At 45.9% G+C, this 22,434-nt stretch overlaps 2 protein-coding genes across 4 annotated transcripts in view; both read left to right on the plus strand.

Moving 5' to 3' along the window:
- The first annotated feature begins 687 nt into the window (after window positions 1-687).
- The window catches only part of DEFB108B (defensin beta 108B), an 875,574-nt gene continuing 853,827 nt past the window's right edge, over window positions 688-22,434 (plus strand). Inside the window, exon 1 of the mRNA XM_065518762.2 lies at window positions 688-855. Coding sequence (XP_065374834.1) covers window positions 768-855 — 88 coding nt within the window. The 5' untranslated portion in view covers window positions 688-767. The remainder of the gene's footprint in view (window positions 856-22,434) is intronic.
- The window catches only part of LOC135964596 (SH3 domain and tetratricopeptide repeat-containing protein 1-like), a 49,382-nt gene continuing 42,893 nt past the window's right edge, over window positions 15,946-22,434 (plus strand). For all 3 annotated transcript variants that reach the window (XM_065518745.2, XM_073999952.1, XM_073999953.1), the window contains exon 1: window positions 15,946-16,151. The gene's annotated coding sequence lies outside the window, so the exon portion shown is untranslated. The remainder of the gene's footprint in view (window positions 16,152-22,434) is intronic.

The following is a 22,434-nucleotide window of genomic DNA, read 5'->3' on the forward strand; positions in this document are numbered from 1 at the left end:
ATGCATAGTAATGATTGAGAATCCCTTGATCTAGATCCAACAGATCTCAACCTTTATAGGTGCTATCAAGGAAACACCTAAGGAAGACAATTTTCCTGACTATATCCATACCTCCAGTTAGTAATAGATCTAGAGATCTAGAACGCAAATCCAGACCTCCTGCTTCCATGTGCAGTGGTCGTTCGCTGTTCTGTTTTGTTCCACTTGGTGAAGAGGATTTGAGAATAAATGGCCGCATGATTCAACTCCCTCCTCTGCTCTGAGGAATATAGCCTTGTCCTAGCAAGCAAGAAGCTCATACAGTGGCGGAAGAGGCAAATATACATTCACTAATCTAACATACAAGGCAGTAAGCACTGTAATATCAACAAAGCACTTTGGGGTTTCAGACCAGGAGCAAGTGGGGTGATTAATTCTTAGCAGGGCTAGTAAAGTCTGGGAAGTGTTCACTAACAAAATGTCTGGTCATTAACGAAAGCAACTGGTTTCTCAACATAGTCTAATTTATTGTAACAATATAAATGGTTGTTTGTTCATAAACTTTCATCTTTTGCCAAAATGTTTGTAGCTTATGTTCCCATTGAACAGGTTTTCTGGCCAAAACTGTGCACCCACATCAGTCCTCCCATAAAAGCAATTTTGCATGCATAGAACACCTCTATCTATGAATATTCCTAATGAGGTACAGAAAGGCTCTCATTATTCAAACAGAGACATTCCACTGGTGCTAGAGAGCCACAGACGGAAGTTTTCTCTGCCTCCTGGAAATGAAGCCAAACTTTCTTCTTTCTTCAGCCATGAGGATTCCTGTCCTCCTCTTCACCGTTTTCTTCTTTATGAGCCAGGTTCTACCAGGTAACAAAATAAACTTGGTAAGAATGGAGTGCCTAACACCTTACAGGGATTCAGTACTTAGAGAGAAATCACCATCATCTATGACCAGATAGGGGATCTCATAGGAAATCGGGAAGACACACCAGTCTCTGGCTCCCTGGTCAGGCCCAGTTCTGTCCAACCCATCTATATAGACCCCACACACCCAGTGCCCACCAGGCTCCTGTCAGCCAGGAGGACCCGTGCTCATCCCCTGAAGCATCCCACAGGGACCTGCATTCCACAGGGACCCACATCTCGGGGCCAACCTCCATGGGGGCCTCTTGGTTGTGGTGGCAGGGGCGGGGGGGTAGTTGACCTCCAGCCCTCCCATCCTGGCCACTGTATTTTGTGGTGATCGTTCAGTCCTGGGAGCTTCCTGGGGACCCCGGAAGGAAGAGAACAGGGTGGTCATGGCAGCCTCAGCCTCAGCCCCAGGCTCTGGGCCCAAGCGCAACAGAAGGTAGAGAACAGGGTGGTCATGGCAGCCTCAGCCCAGGCTCTGGGCCAGAAGTTGATAACGACCAATTGAGAGCAACCACTGAATTCGATCCTCTTACAGATACTCGAGAAGTTGGCGAAGAACTGAATGTCGACCATTCTATGGTCATCCAGCATTTGAAGCCAATTGGAAAGCTGAAAAATCTTGATAAGTGGGTGCCTCATGAGCTGACCAAATATTTTAAAAAGCATCCTTTTGAAGTGTCATCTTCTCTTATTCTATGAAACAACAATGAACCATTTCTTGATCAGATTGTGACATGCCACGAAAAGTGGATTTCATACAACAGCCAGCTCAGTGGCTGGACTGAGAAGAAGCTCTAAACCACTTCCCAAAGTCAAACTTGCACCAAAAAAAGGTCACGGTCACTGTTTGGTGGTCAGCTGCTGGTCTTTTGATCCACTACAGTTTTTGAATCCTGGTGAAATCATTACATCTGAGAAGTATGCCGAGTTAATTGATGAGATGCATGGAAAACTGTAGCACCTGGAGCTGGCACTGGTCAACATGAAGGGCCCAGCTCTCCACAATGCGTGACCACATGTCATACAACCAGGGCTTCAAAAGTTGAAGAAACTGGGCTATGAAGTTTTGTCTCATCTGCCATATTCACCTGACCTCTTGCCAACCAACTACCACTTCTTTAAGCATCTTGACAACTTTTTGCAGGGAAAACACTTACACAACCAGCAGGATGCAGAAAATGCTTTCCAAGAGTTCATCGAACCCTGAAAGCATGGAATAAACAAGTTTATTTCTCATTGGCAAAAATGTGCTCAATGTAATGGTTTCTTTTCTTTTAAAGACCAAGTCTCACTCTATCACCCAGGCCAGAGTGCAAAGGTGCAGTCTCAGCTCACTGTAACCTCTGCCTCCTGGGTTCAAGAGATTCTCCTGCCTCAACCTCTTGAGTAGCTGGGATTACAGGCACATGCCACCACACCCGGCTACTTTTTGTATTTTTAGTAAAGACGGGATTTCACCATGTTGGTCAGGCTGGTCTCAAACTCCTGACCTCCTGATTCACCCACCTCAGCCTCCTAAAGTGCTGGGATTACAGGCGTGAGCGACTGTGCCCAGTCCATTGTAATGGGTTCTATTTTGATTAATAAAGATGTGTTGAAGCCTAGTTATAAAAATTTAAAATTCATGGTCCAAAACCACAATTACTTTGGCACCAACCTAATAATAGAAGAATTAAAAGAGGCCTTTATATTAGAGAGCCCATGGATGATAAAATAATAAAGAATATTACAATCTCCATAATGCACAAACTTGGTAACTTAGACCAACTGGATGAATTAAAAGACACAATCTATTAATACTAAAACATAGGAGAAATAGGTAATCTAAATATATTGATATCTATTTTAAAAATGGAATCAATACTTACTAACCTCACAGAAAACCTATATATTCCAAAAATCTGCCATTCTGTCATGTTATTCTAACTGGTGGGATTCGGGGATTTCCATTTTGATAAGAACATAGGTGAGTCGCACACACTTACTTTCAGTGCTCATTGGTCAGGAAACCTATGTCCTCTATAGGATACTGCAGAGCGATGCGTTTTGGAGAATTTAGGTAAGATAATATTATTTTCAGAGTTAAAGGAAGACAACCTGTTTTATGTACAGCAATTCCTCATAATATCACAGGGGATACCATATTTAAACTTTGGGTATCCCCAGGTATAATTCTTATTTGAGCCACATGTGAATTTCAGATACGGAGGCTGCCGAACTTTGGTGGCTTTCAACAGATGTGGAAGTTAATTCACAATCCACTTTGTGGAGGCATAAAATTCAATGAGCACTCATTTAGCATTTTATTTTAATATTATTTTTGTAAACTTTGCATTTCCAATTAGGTGAAATTTTAAACCTGTTTCAGTTCTTATACACTTTTTTTTTTTCCCCTGAGACAGAGTCTTGCCCTATCACCCAGGCTGGAGTGCAGTGGCATGGTCTTGACTCACTTCAACCTCCGCCTCCAAGGTTCAAGCAATTCTCCTGCATCAGCCTCCCAAGTGGCTGGGATTACAGGTGCCCACCACCATGCCCAGCTAATTTTTGTAGTTTTAGTAGAGATGTGGCTTCCCCATGTTGGTCAGGCTGGTCTTGAACCCCTGATCTTGTGATCTGCCTACCTCGGCCTCCCAGAGTGCTCAGATTAAAGGCCTGAGCCGCCGTGCCTGGCCTCTTCACTCTTTTTAGGCAGAGGGGAGTAAGGGTTGCTTTAAGTTAGGAGGGACTCCCGTGTACCCAACCCATTTGTGTAAATTTCTTCCTTCAGAGTTCTTCAAATCAGCATCACCATTGTTAAAGGCCTCCCACATGGTAATAATTGTGCTACAGGGTTTTACGCACATGAAGTTTATGTTTGGCTGAATGAACCTCCTTGCTGTGGCACAAGGGGGGCATAGGCGTTTTCACCAATTATGAAGCAGGTTCACTGTGCAATGGCTACCAACTTTTCTGAGTACAATGAGACCAAACACATTCATACATAAATTCCATGAAGTGAATTTATTACTTACAAATAGCAAACAAAAGACAACAGAAGCCTAGGATTCAATATGAACCACTACCACAAGATCAGGAAGGCTACCCAGAGCAGATGGATGGAGTTTTGATGTAAACACTTCACTTGCACTACAACTGAGGGACCCCAGAAAGCAGCCCACCTTGGGTTTTCTCCAATGATGTGGTTTGCTGGACACAAGCATTGAAGACCATTCTGTTTTGAGCAGGGACTCTAACAGAGCCTGTGCTGTTCTGACCAATGTCACCTGATTATCAGGATATTGTCTTCCCAGCATATCATACAGTTATCTTGAGAACTACCAGTAAGAAAGGGAGGAAAATGGCCCTGCACCCTTCAAACTGAAGGATCAGGATATTTGTTGTGACAGAGGCACAGACAGTAGCGACAGAGTGTTCTTGTGAGCCATTCACTAGTTCTCTTGACTGGAGCATGGCACCTAACTGCCTTTCTCTTTCCTTTCAATGGAAACTGTTTCAGAATATTTTGAATACTTTGAGTTTCTACATCTACAGAGTTGAGGCACATGATTGCTGGCAGTGTAGACTCTCTGCATGGTTACAGGAAAGAGTTCAGGAGCCCATCAAACCACATTGGAGGAGACCACCTAATCCTCCAGAGACTGTCATTCCATCTTCCTGGGGTTAGCTCCACATGCAGTAAGGCCATTGTGTCTAAGGCCGGCAAGACTTGCAGTCCGAAGATTTGACTTTTGACAAGCTGATAAGCAGCAGTGATAAGAAAAGCCCACACACTCGCTAGGAATTTTTCAATGAAAGCAGCTGAGACTCTTCTTCATATGTTTTGATAGGGGCTAATATCAAACTCTTTCTTCGCATTTTCTTTACTCATCCATGACTGAACCATGAGGCACCATAGATGTACACCTCATCAGGAGGGTGTAGGGGACAGCGGCAAGGGGAACAGCAGCACAAGAAACAAACAAGGCCACTACTTCTGCCTACATAAAAACTATTGTCTTGGAGTACACAATAATTAATAATGTTCACATGGCTGCCCTAAGCATACAGAGATGGTGACCAGAGTAGATGCAGGGACTACAGAGATACAGCCTGATCCTTGCTAATTAGGACTTAAGTGTCGGCTTATGTGCTGCGCTTTTGTGCATTAATAAGCCAGGGCCTCAAAACTGCCTGCTAAGCACAGGCCAAATGGCATGCTGGGTGCAAGTAAACATTCATGTCTAGGAGATGAGAACAGTTTAGTGTGGGAGAAGATGACAACACCTGAAGACCACAAAACACTGTGCAGACCAAAGGGAAGGCCCATCATCAGCTCACGGTTCTGACTCAGGCGGCTGCTGATGTGTTACGGAACCGTCAGCCGACAGCAGGTAGGTCAAGTTGAGCAGGTGTCCTTCATGAGGGCTGGTCCGTTCCATTTGTGTTGCCAATTGTTTCAACAGCGTCTCACGCACCCCACTGGTGAGGAAGGAATGAGCACCCTACGTTTACTGGCACCGTTAAACACATAACATCTATTACTAAACAGATAAGCCAGACATCAGTTATTAATTACATATAGGAGGATGGTGTAAGCTCCCACAGGCCCAAACAGGGATTAACTTGGAGTAGAGAGTGGTATAGCAGTGGTATAGCATTAAAAAAGTGAGGATGTTCTTTTTTTTCTTTTTTTTGGGGGGGGGGTGGGGACAGAATCTCTCTCTGTCACCCTTGCTGGAGTGCAGTGGTGTGATCTTGGCTCACTGAAATCTCCGTCTTCTGGGTTCACACCATTCTCCTGCCTCAGCCTCTCTAGAAGCTGGGACTACAGGCACCCACCACCACACACGGCTAAATCTTTGTATTTTTAGTAGAGATGGGGTTTCACCGTGTTAGCCAGGATGGTCTCGATCTCCCGACCTCATGATTCACCGGCCTCGGCCTCCCTAAGTGCTGGGATTACAGGCGTGATCCACCCACGCGGCCGAGGATGTTCCTTGTTCCTACAGGAGTATGTGATTGGTTTGTCTATTGGCTGATAGGGAACTGAATCATGGGACACTGACTGGTAAGACTGTAATACTCTAAAATACAGTATATAAACTATCATATCATAATGGTGCAATACTATCTACTAAAATAAGAAAGGCATTGATGAAAAGCCGAACGCTATCATATGTGACTGAGAGATTGAATGCTTCCTCCCTCAGATTGGTTACAACATATTGTCCTATCACAGTCCTCTCTCCTTCATTCAAAGTGAATGACCCAAATAATAGACAGAAATAATAAAGAATAAAGGGCAACAAATGCAAAGAACTCACGAGATGATACTCTACGGTAAAATTTATGTACTTAGGAATTAATACCAACTCATTATTAGCAAAAAATAAACATCTTTACATCAAGAGTAGTTTTTCCTTTAATAAAGAAAGGTGGAATGTGTATAATGAACAAGGGATAATCAAAATTTGCCAAATGAAGCTAGTAAGACAATCCCAACAATTCACAATCATTATTCACTAGTCCGTTAATCACAGGACAATACATAAAAGCGAAACTTACCTGACCGGGTGCAGTGGCTCATGTCTGTAATCCCAGCACATTGGGAGGCTGAGGTGGGCAAATCATGAGGCCAGGAGTTCAAGACCAGCCTAGCCAACATGGTGAAACCCTGTCTCTACTAAAAATATGAAGAATTAGCTGGATGTAGTGGCAGGCAACTGTAGTCCCAGCTACTACAGAGCCTGAGGCAGGAGAATCACTTAAACCCAGGAGGCGGAGGTTGCAGTGAGCCAAGATTGCACCACTACACTCCACCTCGGCAACACAGTGAGACTCCATTTCAAAAAAGGGTAATAATGAAATAAAAAAAATCAAACTTACCTACATATTAGAAAAACATTAAAATTCAACCATGAATCCAGCACATTATTAAATGAATAGACAAAAATTCTACCAATAAACTGAATATCATTATCTATGAAAATCAAGTACTACTGCTTAAAGAGCATTTACAGAACTCTCACCTCAAGGTTTCCCTGAAAAACAAGGTGACTTGCATACTCATGACTCCTTAAGAATGAGCCACTGATAAAAACAATATACTTGTAACTTGTGTAACATTTCATACATTTTTTCAAGCACTGCACCGTAATTAATTTGCATCAGGCTTTCCAAATTAGAAAAGCTTCACTTATAGAACTTCTTTCCTGTGGGGGTTTTCACATGACTTTTCAAGTAAATGTGAAAACTGAAAATATTCTTGTAGTTTCTAAACTATTAGAGTTTTAATCCTGTGTACGTTCTTGTATTTATAAGGTCCAGGGAGCTACAGTGTGCATTTTCATATGTCCTTGAGTGGGTATGAGAGAAATGAAACATTCCCACTTTCTAAAAAAAATAATTTTTTTTTCTAAAAACAAATAAATTTCAAGTGACTCTTGTTTGTTTTGATTGCTTGTTTTTAAGTTCATGACTTGATAAGGTTCCTTCAGAGGACTTTATTTCCTCTTCTCAGTAGAAATTATCTTGTATCTTTCCCAGGTTTTTCAAAGTGATTTTCAATATTCTGGTCTTTCCATTTGTTTCCTAAAATGCAGACCCACAAAATTATCATGAATTATTACAAACTACAGAAACATTACTAGATTTAATGTTCTTTGTACACAGTGCCCATGCCTGATTTATTCACCAAATCATTCTCTTGCCACATTCCAAATCACAAATAGCACTGATAATAGGGAAATACTTCTGTAATTAAGTGAAATGTGTTGTCATTCTCACCTACAGAAGCCAGGTTCCTGCAGGTTTCCTGCATCACTTCTCTGTAGAGATTCTTCTGAGAAGAATCTAGCAAAGCCCATTCCTCCTGGGTAAAGTTCACAGCCACATCCTCAAAAGCCATGGAGTCCTAGAACATTCCACACATGTGGATAGAAGGATGGGTGAGACTGACTGCACTGGGAATCTATACTCAATCCATAAGCTGTTTACATGATTCTAAAATTTCCAAGCATTTTTTCTATGACTTGATTGTCACAACTCTTACTCTGTTCACACATACTCCCTCCCACACAGCAGTACTAATGCTGGAATTGAACTATTCGGAAAGGCAACAGCAAAGTAGAAACACCTATCTCATTAGAGAATCCAGGGAGTAAGATGTGCTGCTAGGAGTTACCTTTTAACTTCATTTTGTGCATTTTTACTATCTGTCATGATAAAGTCCTACCTGATGTGCATAAGGGAGTTAATATTATCAGTCCTGAGACTACTTATTCTTAAAAATGCCTGCTCACAAAATTCCACCTTTGTTTGTAATAGTAACTTACATTTTGAAAGGGATTCCACCAACCCAAGTAATAAGAATGACTCACTGCATCTAAATGGCTTATGCAATATATTTGCCAAAAGTTTTTCTGCCAAAGGTCTATTATTTTCACTGCAGTGGTGCTTAGGGAACCAGACACTAAAACACAGTCTGAACACTAAGTGTTCAATGAGTTTCCCTGGTAGACAATATTTTACATGTGCTGTCACTTGTTAACTGGGGAGTTGAGCCCATTCAATGTGATTATACCAAGAGAAAGTAGGCTTACTAAATTTAATTGAGTAGTAAACAAAACCAATAATTGATATTTAACAATACTAATACAACAATTTTTAAAATTTCTATTGCACAATGTCAAGGCAGAAAGGAATAAGAGGAAATACGACACATGTTTTTTAAAATGACATTAATGTCAGCACTTCCAGATGCTATTCCTATGAAATCACATAAATTCCCAAATCAGGTTTTTTTTAGGAAGGAAAAATTACTTTTTCATGCGTAGTAAAAATGACAAATGTCTAATGCTTTTTAGTCATCTAAAAAAAGAGTGATGACTTGTCTAACATACTTCTAAGATTTTCAAACGACAATACTCAGGACAGCACAGTATTAGCAGAGAGACGAGCAAGCAGACCAAGGGGAAGAAAAGTCTTAATGACCCAGCATTTATAAGGAAAGTTGATGAATAATAGAGTAGGCACTGTAGAATAGAAAAAGAAATCACATGCACTTTAAAATATGAGGCAAACCAGGCTGGCATCTACTTGGGAAAATACATTGCATTCTTCTCCATTCCATGATCCATAATCAACTTATTGTATATTCAAATATGAAAGATAAAACCAGAAAACTTTCAGAAGTCACAGGAAGATTTTTTTTATGAAGGATTAGGCAGAATTTCTTTTGTGTAAGAAAACAATGATAAAGGAACAGACAAACTCAAACATATTAAAATTTATGGAATAAAAAGAAAATAGAGTGGGCCGGGCATGGTGACTCATGCCTGTAATCCCAGCACCTTGGGAGTATGAGACGGGTGATCACCTGATGTCAGGAGGTTGAGACCAGCCTGGCCAACATATCAAAACCCCGTCTTTTTGCTGTTTGTTTGTTTGTTTGTTTGTTTGTTTTTTGAGACGGAGTCTTGCATTGTTGCTTGGGCTGGGGTGCAGTGGCAAGATCTTGGCTCACTGCAACCTCCACCTCCCGAGTTCAAGCAATTCTCTTGCCTCAGCCTCCCAAGTAGTTGGGATTACAGGTGCCTGCCACCAGGCTCAGCTAATTTTTTTTGTATTTGTGGTAGAGACAGTTTTTCACCACGTTGACCAGGCTGCTCTGGAACTCCTGACCTCGTGATCCGCCCACCTTGGCCTCCCAAAGTGCTGGGATTACAGGCATGAGCCACCGTGCCAGGCCTAAAACCCCGTGTTTACTGAAAATACAAAAATTAGCTGGGTGTGGTGGTGGGTGCCTATAATCCCAGTTACTCGGGAGGCTGACACAGGAGAATCACTTGAACCCGGGAGGCAGAGGTTGCAGTAATCAGAGATGGCGCCAGTGCACTCCAGTTGGGTTACAGAGCAAGACAGTGTCTCCAAAAAAACAAAAAAAAAAACATGAAAAACCCCCCTCAGATATCCAGATAAGAGGATACAGATGTGTCCGCTGTCATAAATTCTTCACCATGCTACAAGAGGGGAACTGACATTTTGGTGAATCTTTGTAAATCATCAATTTATCTATCACACTTTTATTTCACCAGTAGCATTGACAAACTAAGTCCTACAATTCCATTTGAAATTACCCTTAAAAAGAACAGACCTTGAAAACCTACTACACTCACTCTGGGGAAGAAATAAATACGAATTTTTAGCAAATAAAATGCATCATTTTATCTTGTCTCTTTACAAATAGTATTTTATCTTTCAAGCTGTACTGACAAAATGTATCTTACACTCAATGAAAAACTGAAACTCAAATAAGCGGACAAGCCTTATCAAGGTAACAAACTCAGGGAGAGGCAGTGCTGACTCCAACAGAGACCTTTCTAAGTGTCACGGCAGGCCATTCTATTCCTCAGGACACCCAACCTGTTCAGTAAAGTCCTCGGTGACCACCTAGGAGGCACTGGCAGTGCTCTTTGTCCGCCTGTGTGCCTTCAGTGCATTTCCATATTCAGGTTCTTGCACATCCTCTCTGGGGTGGGTTTTCCTCATCCTTTGGGAGAGTTTCTCTCTTCACAAGTGGGAGACAATCTAGACAGCAGAAATCATTTCTGCCTTTTCCTCTCAATATCAGCATTCCATTGGCAGACCATCAATGTGTCTCCGAGGAATAAAACCTCCAGCTAGAAGAACAGTTTTAATGACCTATCTTTAATGACATTACGTTGTATTGTCCATTCATTTTAATGTCCTAAAATTTTAATAACCCTAAGGGGTCACCATTTTAAATGAAACTATACCAGGAGATTCCTCTAAGGCCAAGAGCATCCAGCTGCTCCCCTGAGAGACTCTACCCCCTACCTCAGGCTGTCCTTGGGGATGAGATGACCCCGGGGCTGATACTCACTAGACCCTCCAATAGACATGGCCACTGTGGGTATCCTGGGACATCCCCAGACGGTTCTAAAATGCCAGGACTAGGAAAAGACAGGAGGGTGGCTGAGGACACAATACCCTGTAAAGTTTTCACGGGGGGAACTCAACCTAAAGACATTTTGGTCATATGTACAATTAGGAAAGATGAAAAGAAGAGAGGCACAAAGATTTTTTTTTTTACAGTAGAGTGTCAGATGATTTATTCTCCACTTTCCTCTCATGTAAAATGTTTGGAAACAGAAAAATATTTTGGCCAAGGTGGCTCACGACTGTATTCCCAGCGCTTTAGGAGGCTGAGGCGGGCGATCACTTAAGGTCAGGAGTTTGAAACCAACCTAGCCACAATGGCAAAAGGCTGTCTCTACTAAAAATACAAAAATTAGCTGGACATGGTGGTGGGCGCTTATAAGCCCAGCTACTTGGGAGGCTGAGGCAGGAGAATCGCTTAAACCTGGGAGTCAGAGGTTGCAATGAGCTGAGACTGCGCCATTGCACTCCAGCCTGGTGACAGAGTGAGACTCCGTCTCAAAAAAAAAAAAAATATATATATATATATATATATATATAAAATATACATTTAAAATTATTACATGTAGATAGTATTTGAAGTCATGGGTATATACTGACTGTAGGTAGAAACAAGAGAAGGCAAGGAAAGTTTTTATATTTTTATATTTATATATAATTATATAAAATTAATACACATAATTATAATATGTAAATATATCATATAGGCTGCGCACAGTGGCTTACACCTGTAATCCCAGCAATTTGGGAGGCCAAGGTGGGCAGGTCACCTGAGGTCAGTAGTTCGAATCTAGCCTGACCAACATGGAGAAACCCCATCTCTACTAAAGATACAAAAATTAGCCAGGCGTGGTTGTGCGTGTCTGTAATCCCAGCTACTCAGGAGACTGAGGCAGGAAAATCACTTGAACCTGGGAGGTGGAGGTTGCAGTGAGCCCAGATTGTGTCATTGCACTCCAGCCTGGGTGACAAGAGTTAAACTCCATCTCAAAATAAATAAATAAATAAATAAATAAATAAAACAAGAAATACATCTTTATGTCTAAATATATAATTATAATATATAAATGTGTATATATATATTTATTATAAATTTATTAATATATGAAATATATTTATTTCTGAGACGGGGTCTGGCTCTGTCACCCAGGCTGGAGTGCAGTGGCACTATCATAGCTCATTGGAGCCTTGAACAGATGGCTCAAGCGATCCTCCCATCTCAGCCTCCTGAGTGGCTAGGATTGCATGCACACACCACCATGCCTAGCTAATTTTAAAATTTTTTGTAGAGACAGGATCTTCCTTTTTTGCCTAAGCTGGTCTTGAATTCCTGGGCTCAAGTGATCTTCCTGCCTCAGGCTTCCAATGTGTTAGACGTGGGCCACTGCATCTGGTCTAATGCATTTTTTAATTTGCGAGTTGATATTATTTAAAATTTGAAGTACTGAATGTGTTGAAAACTAACTTGCAGAACTCCTGAACAATGGACGGTTAGCTGTCATGTCCTGGTTCAAATCGTCCCAGCACACCAAGGCTAGAAACCTTTCAGCCAACTTCCACTTATGTCTCCCGGGGCAGGACAATGTCACTTGGCCAATCCCCACTAAGAGGGACTCTGGAAAGGCAAGAAACTATTCTGTTCTCTATAATGGAACGTGACCGGGAGAAGGCAGCTGGGAGGACCAGCTGGGCCCTCCAACCAGCAGCATCCACCATCGACCAACTGCCCTACAGCTACACTGTGCTGGGCATTTGGGGCACTGTTATGAGCAAGAGTTTCCATTTTTTTTCTCCTGGGACATTCATGCTGGTGACAAGAGACAATTTTTTTTTTTTTTGAGACAGAGTTTTGTTCTTGTCACTCAGGCTGGAGGGCAATGGTGTAATCTCAGCTCACGGCAATCTCTGCCTCCTGGATTCAAGCAATTCTCCTGCCTCAGCCTTCGGAGTAGCTGGGATTACAGGATTGCACCACGATGTCTAGCTAATTTTTGTATTTTTTGTAGAGATGGGGTTTCACCATGTTGGCCAGGCTGGTCTGGAACTCCTGAGCCACTGCACCCAGTCAAGAGGGCGATTTTAAATCAGTAAGTATAATTGTGATGAATGCCAGAAAGAAGAATGTGTGTGATGGGCAGGGGACTTAAGTTATTGTCTCATATTTTAACACTTTCATAGGCAATAACTATAAATTTAGAAGCTTAAAACAACACACACCTTTAAGCCAATTTTGGCAAGCTAGGAGTTGAGCACATTTTAGCGGGTCCTGTGCTTGGGATCTCACGCTAAGCAGCTGGGCTGCATCCTCATCTGAGGCTCCACCAGGGCAGAATCCATTTCCAGGCCGCTGAGGTTATTGGCCGAATTCATTTCCTCGGACCCGCTTGGCAAGGGCCCAGCTTTTTGCTTCCTTGCCTACGGGGCCCCTCCAAGGTCTTTTCTCAGCACAGCATCTCCCTCCTGTAGCGCCTGCAGGCGGAACCTTTCTCTCTAGTGTGCGAAGGTGATGCACTGTGACAGTGACATCCCATTGCTTTTGCCAGGCTCTATGGGTTAGAAGCCAGTCACCGGTTTTGCTTGTACTGAAGGTCAGGAAGACTATGCAAGGGCATAGGTCATTGGGGGGTCAGTCACTTTAGGGTGTGGCTGCCACCACTGAACTTGGTGAGACTTTAAGGGTTGGTAGGAGCTGGCCAGGTACAGGGGTGAGGGTGTGTCAGGCAGGGGTGAGGGCATGGAGGGGGATGCAGAGGCCTGCACCCTGGAATGTCCTTTCACTCCCTGAGGTTTTGTTCTCCTGATCCCTGAGTACATCCCACAACACGGTGGGGCCCTCGCAGGGGAGAGGTAGGGAAGCATGTGTTGTTCATCCGGGGACCTTGTTAGGCAAATCAGATTAGGGGCCAGGCTTTCAGTGGTGGGTGTGAGCGTGGGAGTGATGAGTGTGCAGGTGTGTGTGGGAAGAGCGATGGGGATGGGGTCAGCCCCAGCCACCATGAAGACCTTAACTGTGTATCCACCCATCCCAGCAGCCTCCCTGAGTGAGTGCCTTCAGGGCGCAGGTCCTGTTTTGCACATGGAATTGAATCAGAATGGGACACTGCCTTGCCTTAGAGAGGTCACACTTTTTCTCTTTCTTTTTCTTCTTTTTCTTTTTTTTTAAATTTGCGAGAGATTCTCACTCTGTTGCCCAGCCTGGAGTGCAGTGGTGTGACCTGGCTCACTGCAACCTCTGCCTCCCAGGTTCGAGCAATTTTCCTGCCTCAGCCTCCTGGGTAGGGTAGCTGGGATGATAGGCATGCATTACCATGCCTGGCTAATTGTTGTATTTTAGTTTCACCATATTGGCCCAGCTGGTCCCAGTCTCCTGGCCTCAAGCAAACTGCCCGCCTCAGCCTCCCAAAGTGCTGTGACTACAGGTGTAAGCCACTACACCGGGCGAGAGGTCCCACTTCATGCCAAGTGGGTGGCAGCCACTCAGACAGCACCCCAGCTGGCGCTGCGAGTGAGGGGTGCTCAGCATCCTAGGAAGGCAGAGGGCTGCTGACAGGTTCGGGGAGGAAGGACTGGAGGAGGATTTGAGATTTTCACCTGAGCAGCTGGGTGGATGGAGGGGCTGTTCACAGAGAATCACAAGAATGTGAATGAGCAGGTTAGGGCACTAATAAAGCACTCTGTGTTGGCCCGCGGAAAATTGGAGATGCTTCCCTGTGTCCAGCTGGGGCTTTGGGAAAGGTCAGGGCTGGGCATCTGACTGGGATGGAGGTCTCTGGCAGGCAGCAGAGCATGTGGATGGTTTGTGAAGCCCGGAAGGGCATGAGATTTCCTGTGGCAGTGCCCACTGCAAATGGAAGGGCATTTGGCCTGAGCCCAGACACATACAATTTGGGCAGAGAAGGGGGTGGGTCCCTGGGACCCACCGAGGAGCAGCTATGGAAGTACAGGGAAACCAAGTGTGTGGGGTCACATGAAGCAGGAAGCTCAAATAAGATGAGGAAAGACGTTTTAAAGACGATCAGGGCTGGGGACAGTGGTTCATGCCTGCAATCCCAACACTTTGGGAGGCTGAGGCGAGAGGATAGCCTGAGGCCAGGAGTTTGAGACCAGCCTGGGCAACATAGGGAGACCTCATTTCTATAAATAAATAAATACCATTGGTACTTGGCATTTCAGGCGGGGAACAGCAAACTCATGTAAAGCTCTGAGGCAGGAAAGGGAAGTGCTTAGCGCTCGCTCCTGGTTCCTTTATCAGACCTTAAAGAGATGCAGAGACATTTCAGGTACTCCTTGGCCGAGCTCCCTCTGGGAAGGCCTAAGTTCGCTTCTACTTCCCATCTATTAATTTTTTTTTTTGGAGACAAAGTGTCACTCTGTCTCCCAGGCTGGGGCTCATGCAGTGGCACCATCTCAGCTCACTGCAACCTCCACCTCCCGGGTTCAAACGATTCTCCTGCCTCAGCCTTCCCAGTAGCTGGGACCATGGGGACAAGCCATCACGATCGGCTAAGTTTTTGTATTTTTAGCAGAGATGGGGTTTCATCTTGTTGGCCAGGCTGGTTTCGAATTCCTGGCCTCAAGTGATCCACCTGTCTCGGCCTCACAAACTGCTGGGATTACAGGCGCGAGCCACCACGCCCGGCCCTACTTCACTCCTAACGCCCACCATACGTGCTTCCAAATGTTTGCTGAATGACAAGGTGAACGAGTGAATGGGACTACGTGAGTTCAGTCAGCAGGCAATCCTATTCTTTCGACCTCAGTTTCCCTTTTTGTAAAGCAAACCTGTCTCTCGCTCTCTGCCCTAAAAGCCTGAGTTCTGGGCTTGAGATGAGCGCGTTCTGTAGAGCAGACTCCAGGTGGACGTTGAGCTGGGTCTTCTAGGAGGCCAGGATCCGGCCAGCTCTTGGGTCTGGTCCTCCCGCGGGACCCCGCACGCCCAGTCCCAGCACCGCCCCGCCCAACCTCCCTTTGTTCCTCCAGGCCCCGCCCTCTCCGCGCAGCTCGCTCCCCATTGGCCGGGGGGCGGGTCCTGGGCTCCCGGCTCCGCTGGGGGCGGGGCGGCGGGCGGCGGGCGGCGGGCGGGGCCGTGTGCACCTGCGAGGTGTGTTTCCCGGCCGCAGCCCTGCGCCAGCTGCAGCTCCTTGATCCGAGCCGGATCGTGAGCGGGGAACACGGGCTGAAGCGGCGGCGGCGGCCCCGCCCCGGGGCTCCATTGTTGACGCTGCCGTGGCTCTGTCGGCTGCTCAGTTGCGCTTCAGTCGGCCCAGGCGCCGCGGCGAGGAGCGAGCGCTGCGAGGCGGCAGCCTGAGGTGAGAAGGCGCGACGGGCGACGGGGTCTCCTGACCGGGCGGGGGTCTCTGCCCCGGGCGTGGCGTCTCCGAGCTGGGCTCCGCAGGGTCCTAGGTCGGGATCCGGGGTCCTTGCGCCAGGGCTTTGTCTCGGCCTTGGGCGGCACCGGGGGCTTAGCGCCTGCTGCGGTACCGCGTGGGCCCGCGGGGGGGTCCCGGTCGCCCTGCGGGTGGGGGCCGGTCCCTACTGCTCCCCGGCTCCCCGCGTCTGCCGCGGAGGGGACTGCATGGACCCGGGCGCTGGCTTCTGCCCGGTCCCCCGCAGCGTGGCTGGTCCCCGCGTGCGGCAGAGGGGGCCCTGGGAGGGCCTACTCGTGTGGCGGGGCCCGGGTCACCGCGAGTGGGAGACTCCGCCGCCCTCCCCGCCCTCCCTAGCAGCGAGACTGCTTCGCTAGACTCACCGAGGGGACTGTGCGGACCCTCGGACGAGGGAGTCCGTGATTCTGGGTGGGGGCTCTTTCCCGGCCCCGCATGACGGCTTCCTGAGTGTTTTGTCACCTATATAGGTGGCTGCGTGGACCCGCGCGCGTGGGTCCTAGCCGCCCTGCTGGTGGTGCCGTGCGCCGCCCCGTGGCTCGTCTGGGTCGACCCCGCCTGGGACACGCTTGTAGTGGGAGTCCGTGCGCGGGGGGCGCGTTGAGTGGGGGCGCACTGCCCCCGCCCCATGGTTTATCCTCTCACTTGCCTGGCGGGAGGAAGCGAGAGGCGCGGCCCGGAGCTGTCGCGCAGTGGCCGCACCGACCTCTGCCCTGGCTGGCGGGTCCCGGGGGGGGGCGAGGGGCCGTCACCGCGCGTCCCACCGCGCCTCCCACCGCCGCACTTCCTGCTCTGGCCCCGGGCTGGGCTCTGATTGGAGGGAGCAGGGCCCTTCTGCCTGGCGCTTCTTGATTTCTTCCGTTAGTAATGGGAAGAAAAAAAGAATCTGGAAAGCCAGATTGAACTTTGTAGCTCTTAGCGCTGGGAGAGTGGAAGAAACTCTCCCAAGAATTTGGCGGGCTGGAAAATGCGTTTCAAGCAGGAGCACCCACACCCACGGAATGAGGCCAAGGCAGTTACAGTTAGAGGTCAGATTTATGAGGGGAGAGCGAGGGTGAGGTCCGTGGGTGGGGAGACTCAGACCTCAGCTTGATGGGAAGACCTGATGCTGCCCCCTCAGACGCGTATTTCTCAGCCACCAAAGTAAGTGGAGTCACTCCTTAGTGAATGCTTTCATCAAACTTTTGAAAAACCTGTAATGTCCCAGGAAGCAAAATCGAACTGGACAGTTTTCCCCTTTTAAGAGTGTTAAACGTCCCGGAGACAAACAGCAGAAGGCTCAAGGAGTCCAAATACTCAACCTGAAGTTCTTTCTGAACAAGAGTTAGTGTATAAGTAACAGGCATAGGAGACAAAACTGAACTAATCACCGCAGCTGTGGCTCCTAGCCCTGTAGCGTGTCATGCAGGCCCTTTTGCCTTCTCTGCCCTCCGCTGTCCCAGACCCCAAGGCTACCGCGCACCTCCAGTCATCAGCTCCTGCTGACCCATTGCTATGAACTCTGTTTGGTGGCTCCCTTCTCTCTGAAGTTTTGCTTGTTCTCCTGAAGTCCTGGTCTTTAAGAGCTTATGATCTGCAGGGACAGATTGGCTTTGGGCAGTACATAGTTAACTGTAGCACAGCTTGAAAAATGCTCTGATAGAAGTGTGCAGGCAGTTTGTACATACGGGTAAATGCGAGGTCCTTTTTCAATACCATGAATCTAAGTATTCATGCTATTTTAAATCTGCAATTCTTTGACTCTCCAGAGGGCTTTTAGATTAATTTTTTTTTCCTATTACTTCCTAGTGTTTGTTGCATAGTTCAGAGTACTTGATTAAAACTTACCAGGTCGGCCGGGCGCGTTGGCTCACGCCTGTAATCCGAGGACTTTGGGAGGTCTAGGCAGGTGAATCACTTGAAGTCAGGAGTTGGAGACCAACCTTGCCAACATGGTGAAACCCTGTCTCTACTAAAAATACAAAAATTAGTTGGGCGTGGTGGTGGGCGCCTGTAATCGCAGCTACTCAGGAGGCTGAGGCAGGAGAATAGCTTGAACCCAGGAGGCGGACGTTGCAGTGAGTGAAATGGCTGCACTGCACTCCTGCCTTGGCCATAGAGTGAGACTTCCTCTCAAAACAGAAACAAAAACAATGTACTGGGTCTACCTCCGGCTCTGGAATTTTCCTGGAAGGCCTTCACTTCTGGGCTTCATTTTTCTCACTTTTGAGAATCGTAAACTACATAATTTCCAAGAATTTTTGCCCTACACCTTTAATTCTTTCAAGTAAATATAGCAGAGAAAAATTCTCTTCCCCGCAATTGTGTAAGGAAGTCTCTCGCAGAAGGGGACACATGGGTATGGAGAAGAATTTTTTGTTTTTTGTTTTTTGGTGACGGAGTTTTGCTCTGTTGCCCAGGCTGGAGTGCAGTGGCAGGATCTCGGCTCACTGCAAGCTCTGCCTCCTGGGTTCACTCCATTCTCCTACCTCAGCCTCCCAAGCAGCTGGGACTATAGGCGCCTGCCACCACGCCCGGCTAATTTTTTGTATTTTCAGTAGAAACGGGATTTCACTGTGCTAGCCAGGATGGTCTCCATCTCCTGACTTCGTGATCTGCCCGCCTCGGCCTTCCAGAGTGCTGGGGATTACAGGTGTGAGCTACTGCCCGTGGCCGACAGAGGATGTATTTCTGAGCTCTACATTTCAGAGTTCTTTTCTATAGCCCTGGCCTGGGTCCCAAACAGGGAACTTAATTCACTCTATCACTAAAGTATACTCTTGCTTTGATGCCATTGGTATGTTGTCCTAGAGATTTGCTGTGGCTGCCAGGAGTGTTTCAGAGTTAAGAACTGAAGCAACCTCTCTTTTGTCAGTTTATGAGTCTATAAACCATCTTGTTTCCTTTAGCGTTATCTCCCTGGAACTGGAAGGTCAGAGATGAAGTTTTGTTAGATTATAAGTCTCAGTCTTGCTCTCTACCTTCGTCTGTCTCCCATATCACCGGCTGTTTTTTTTTCCCCCTGTTTTTCATTTTAATGTTTTTATTGGATGGGTGTCTATTATTGCAGGCTACCTCAAAACGCTTTTGGATATTGACAGGATATAAGTATGAATAATATGTAAAAGATAACTTATTCTAGTTCTTTTGAGCAGAGGATTTGGTTTCGATATGTGGCCCTATTAAAGCTTTTGTTAAGCCCAAGTACTTGCTGAACTTCAGTTTTTTTAACCTGTAAAATGGAGTTAGTTGTTAGTAATACCTGTTCTGCCTAACTCAGGAGATTGTTTTGAGGATCAAATGAAATAATGAATGTAATGGAATTTTGTAAATTTTAAATGAAATATTGTATTACCTAAGATTTTTTTTTTTTTAACGCTGTATTAAGAATGGAATGAATCTGGGTTTTCCTTTGAAATCCTGAATGTTTAATGTATTGAGAAGTTTTAATGTGTCTGTCGGGGAGCTTCATTAGGATTGTTTTCTATCTTTAATTGGCCAGTATTTTTTTATATTTTAGCATTTTTGGGGAACATCAAAATTTGTGTTTCAGTTATCATTAATATTTTACAAAGTTATTGAATGTGCATGATTTAGTCTTTAACAGTCTCTTCAATTATTTACATTCCCATATAAAAAATGCAGTAATGAACGTCCATGTAAATAACATTCCCATGCTTTAATGAAGCATAATTTCTTGACATTGCAGTTTCTAAGTGCCCTGTCTTGAGGTTGGGAAAGCTAAAGGGCAGTCAGACGTCAAGGTCAGCAAAGCGTCACCTTTGACATTTGAAATCCAGCAGCAGGTATCACAGTGAACCCCATTCCAGCATCCAGGAAGTTTCTCTGTCCTGCCTCTCCTCCAGCCACCTCAGAATCTGTGTCTGCGGTGTTGGCCCTGCTTTCCTCTCTCTCCTCTGCCTTTTCTTTCTCTTCACCAACTTCTACCGAGTGCTTCTGATATCCCAGACAGTGGCAGTGGGAGTACAAAGGCTAATAAACCCGGCCCTGGTCCTCAAAGAATTGATGTTTTCTGTGCAGATATTAAGTGACACTGTCATATATAGTGTTGACAAACATTGATACAGATTTCCTGTGAAGTGCAGAAGCACCATCCTAGAAGCAGAGATGCAGAGGCAGCCCTGGTGACTCACACATGGAGAGCTGGAGTTCTTGGTCTAGTGGGATCAACTGACCTGGACATGATTTCAGTTACATTGGAGTGAGTGCTGGGACGGGCTCCCTCGGGGCATCTGGGGCTGGGTTTGTCTGGTGTTTAGTCTCCTGCCTGGTACTTAGAGTTTATCAGTAAGATGAGCATTGGGAGGTTTCTAAGTGAAAGGAAAGGCAATCACTTATCTAAAACCTAAAATTTGTAGGTGTTCTGGGCCATTTATAATTCACTGAATCTGTTTTGTCAGAACAAGTCTATCATCTATTGTTTTGGATGGAGTGTGGCCAGCCCTGCTTTGCCATGTAAGGAAATCAGGAAACGCTTGTCAGGTGTCAACACTGTGCCAGACACTCTTCTAGGGGTTTCCACGTAAATCACTGTATTCATTTCTGTTGCTGCTTTACCACATTTCCACAAATTTCATGGCTTAAAACAATTGAAATTGTATCATCTCACAGTTCTGTGGGACAGAAGTCTGACGTGGGTGTCACTGGGCAAAAATCAGCATGTGGTCTGGGCTGCATTCCTCACTGGAGAATTGTTTCCAAGCGCTTTTGGCCAAATATAGTTCCTTGTGGTTGCAGGACTGAGGTGTCTGTTCCCTTGCTGGCCATCTGTTGGGGGCTGCCCTCAGCTCCTGAGGCCTCTATCTGGTCTTTGCACGTGGTCCCATCAGCTCAGGACTAGCTAACCCAGGGACCTGGTCAGGCTCTCCAATTCCCCTGTGTGCATTTCTCTTCTTCCACTCGGAGAAAGTTCTATGCCCTGTTTTAAAATATTTTTTTGAGATGGAGTCTCGCACTGTTGCCAGGCTGGAGTGCAGTGGCGTGTTCTTAGCTCACTGCAACCTCTACCTCCCAGGTTCAGGTGATTCTCCTGCTTCAGCCTCCTGAGTAGCTGGGACTACAGTTGCCCGCGATGACACCTGACTAATTTTTGTATTTTTAGTAGAGATGGAATTCACCATTTTAGCCAGGATGATCTCCATCTCTTGATCTCATGATCCGCCTGCCTTAGCCTTCCAAAGTGTGGAGATTACAGGTGTGAGCCACCACGCCTGGCCAGTTCTAGGCTCTTAGAGGCTCATGGGGTTAGACTGGACATCCCTGGACAGCCCAGGATACTCTTCCTAAGGCCTGTGGCAAAGCCCTTTTGCTGCATAACATAGTCACAGGTCTTGGGGGTTGGAATCTCCCACCACAGTTACCGATCCACTTACTACAGCAGCCTGGGAGGTGCTTTTCATTGCCTCTGGTTAACAGATACCAATTTTTTTTTTCTTTTGCAAATTGGCAGGAACATGAAGATCCTTCTTTTTTTTTTTTTTTTTTTTTGAGACGGAGTCTCATTCTCTTGACCGGGCTGGAGTGCAGTGGTGCAATCTTGGCTCACAACTTCCACCTCCCGGGTTCAAGCAGTTCTCCTGCCTCAGCCTCCTGAGTAGCTGGGACTACAGGCACATGCCACCAAGCCTGGCTAATTTTTGTATTTTTAGTAGAGATGGGGTTTCACTATGTTGGCCAGGCTGGTCACAAACTCCTTACATTGTGATCCGCCTGCCTTGGCCTCCAAAAGTGCTGGGATTACAGACGAGCCACCGCGCCCAGCCATGAAGATCCTTCTTAAATGAAAAAACCGTTCCTCTGACTTGATGTGAGGCTGTTGGTGAGACTGATAGCTGTGGAGACAGGTCCATCAGAAACAGAGCTAAACTTTGTGTTCTGGAGTATTTTGATGGCCTGCCCTGATTATGTAAGTTTTGCTAAGAAGTCATTAGAGTAATTCCTCTACTGGAAGAAACACCCATATGGGGAATTTGGGACCTTGCCTTTTCAAGTTTTACCCAAAGGACTCTTCATGGGTGAAAAGTACATGATTCCAGGTCCATTTCTAGAATGGAAACAGCTGCATCAACCCAACAGCGATTCACATTCCTGAGTTTGAGAGAATCCGATTGTTTCAAGGCTGAAGCCAAAAGCCCAATAAACAATGTTTGCACTTTATTCATAGTTAGGAATTAGGTGCATCCTGTGGTCAAGAAAACAACTGATGGTG

The sequence above is a fragment of the Macaca fascicularis genome, chromosome 8, assembly GCF_037993035.2.
Source record: "Macaca fascicularis isolate 582-1 chromosome 8, T2T-MFA8v1.1".
NCBI classification, from domain to species: domain Eukaryota; kingdom Metazoa; phylum Chordata; class Mammalia; order Primates; family Cercopithecidae; genus Macaca; species Macaca fascicularis.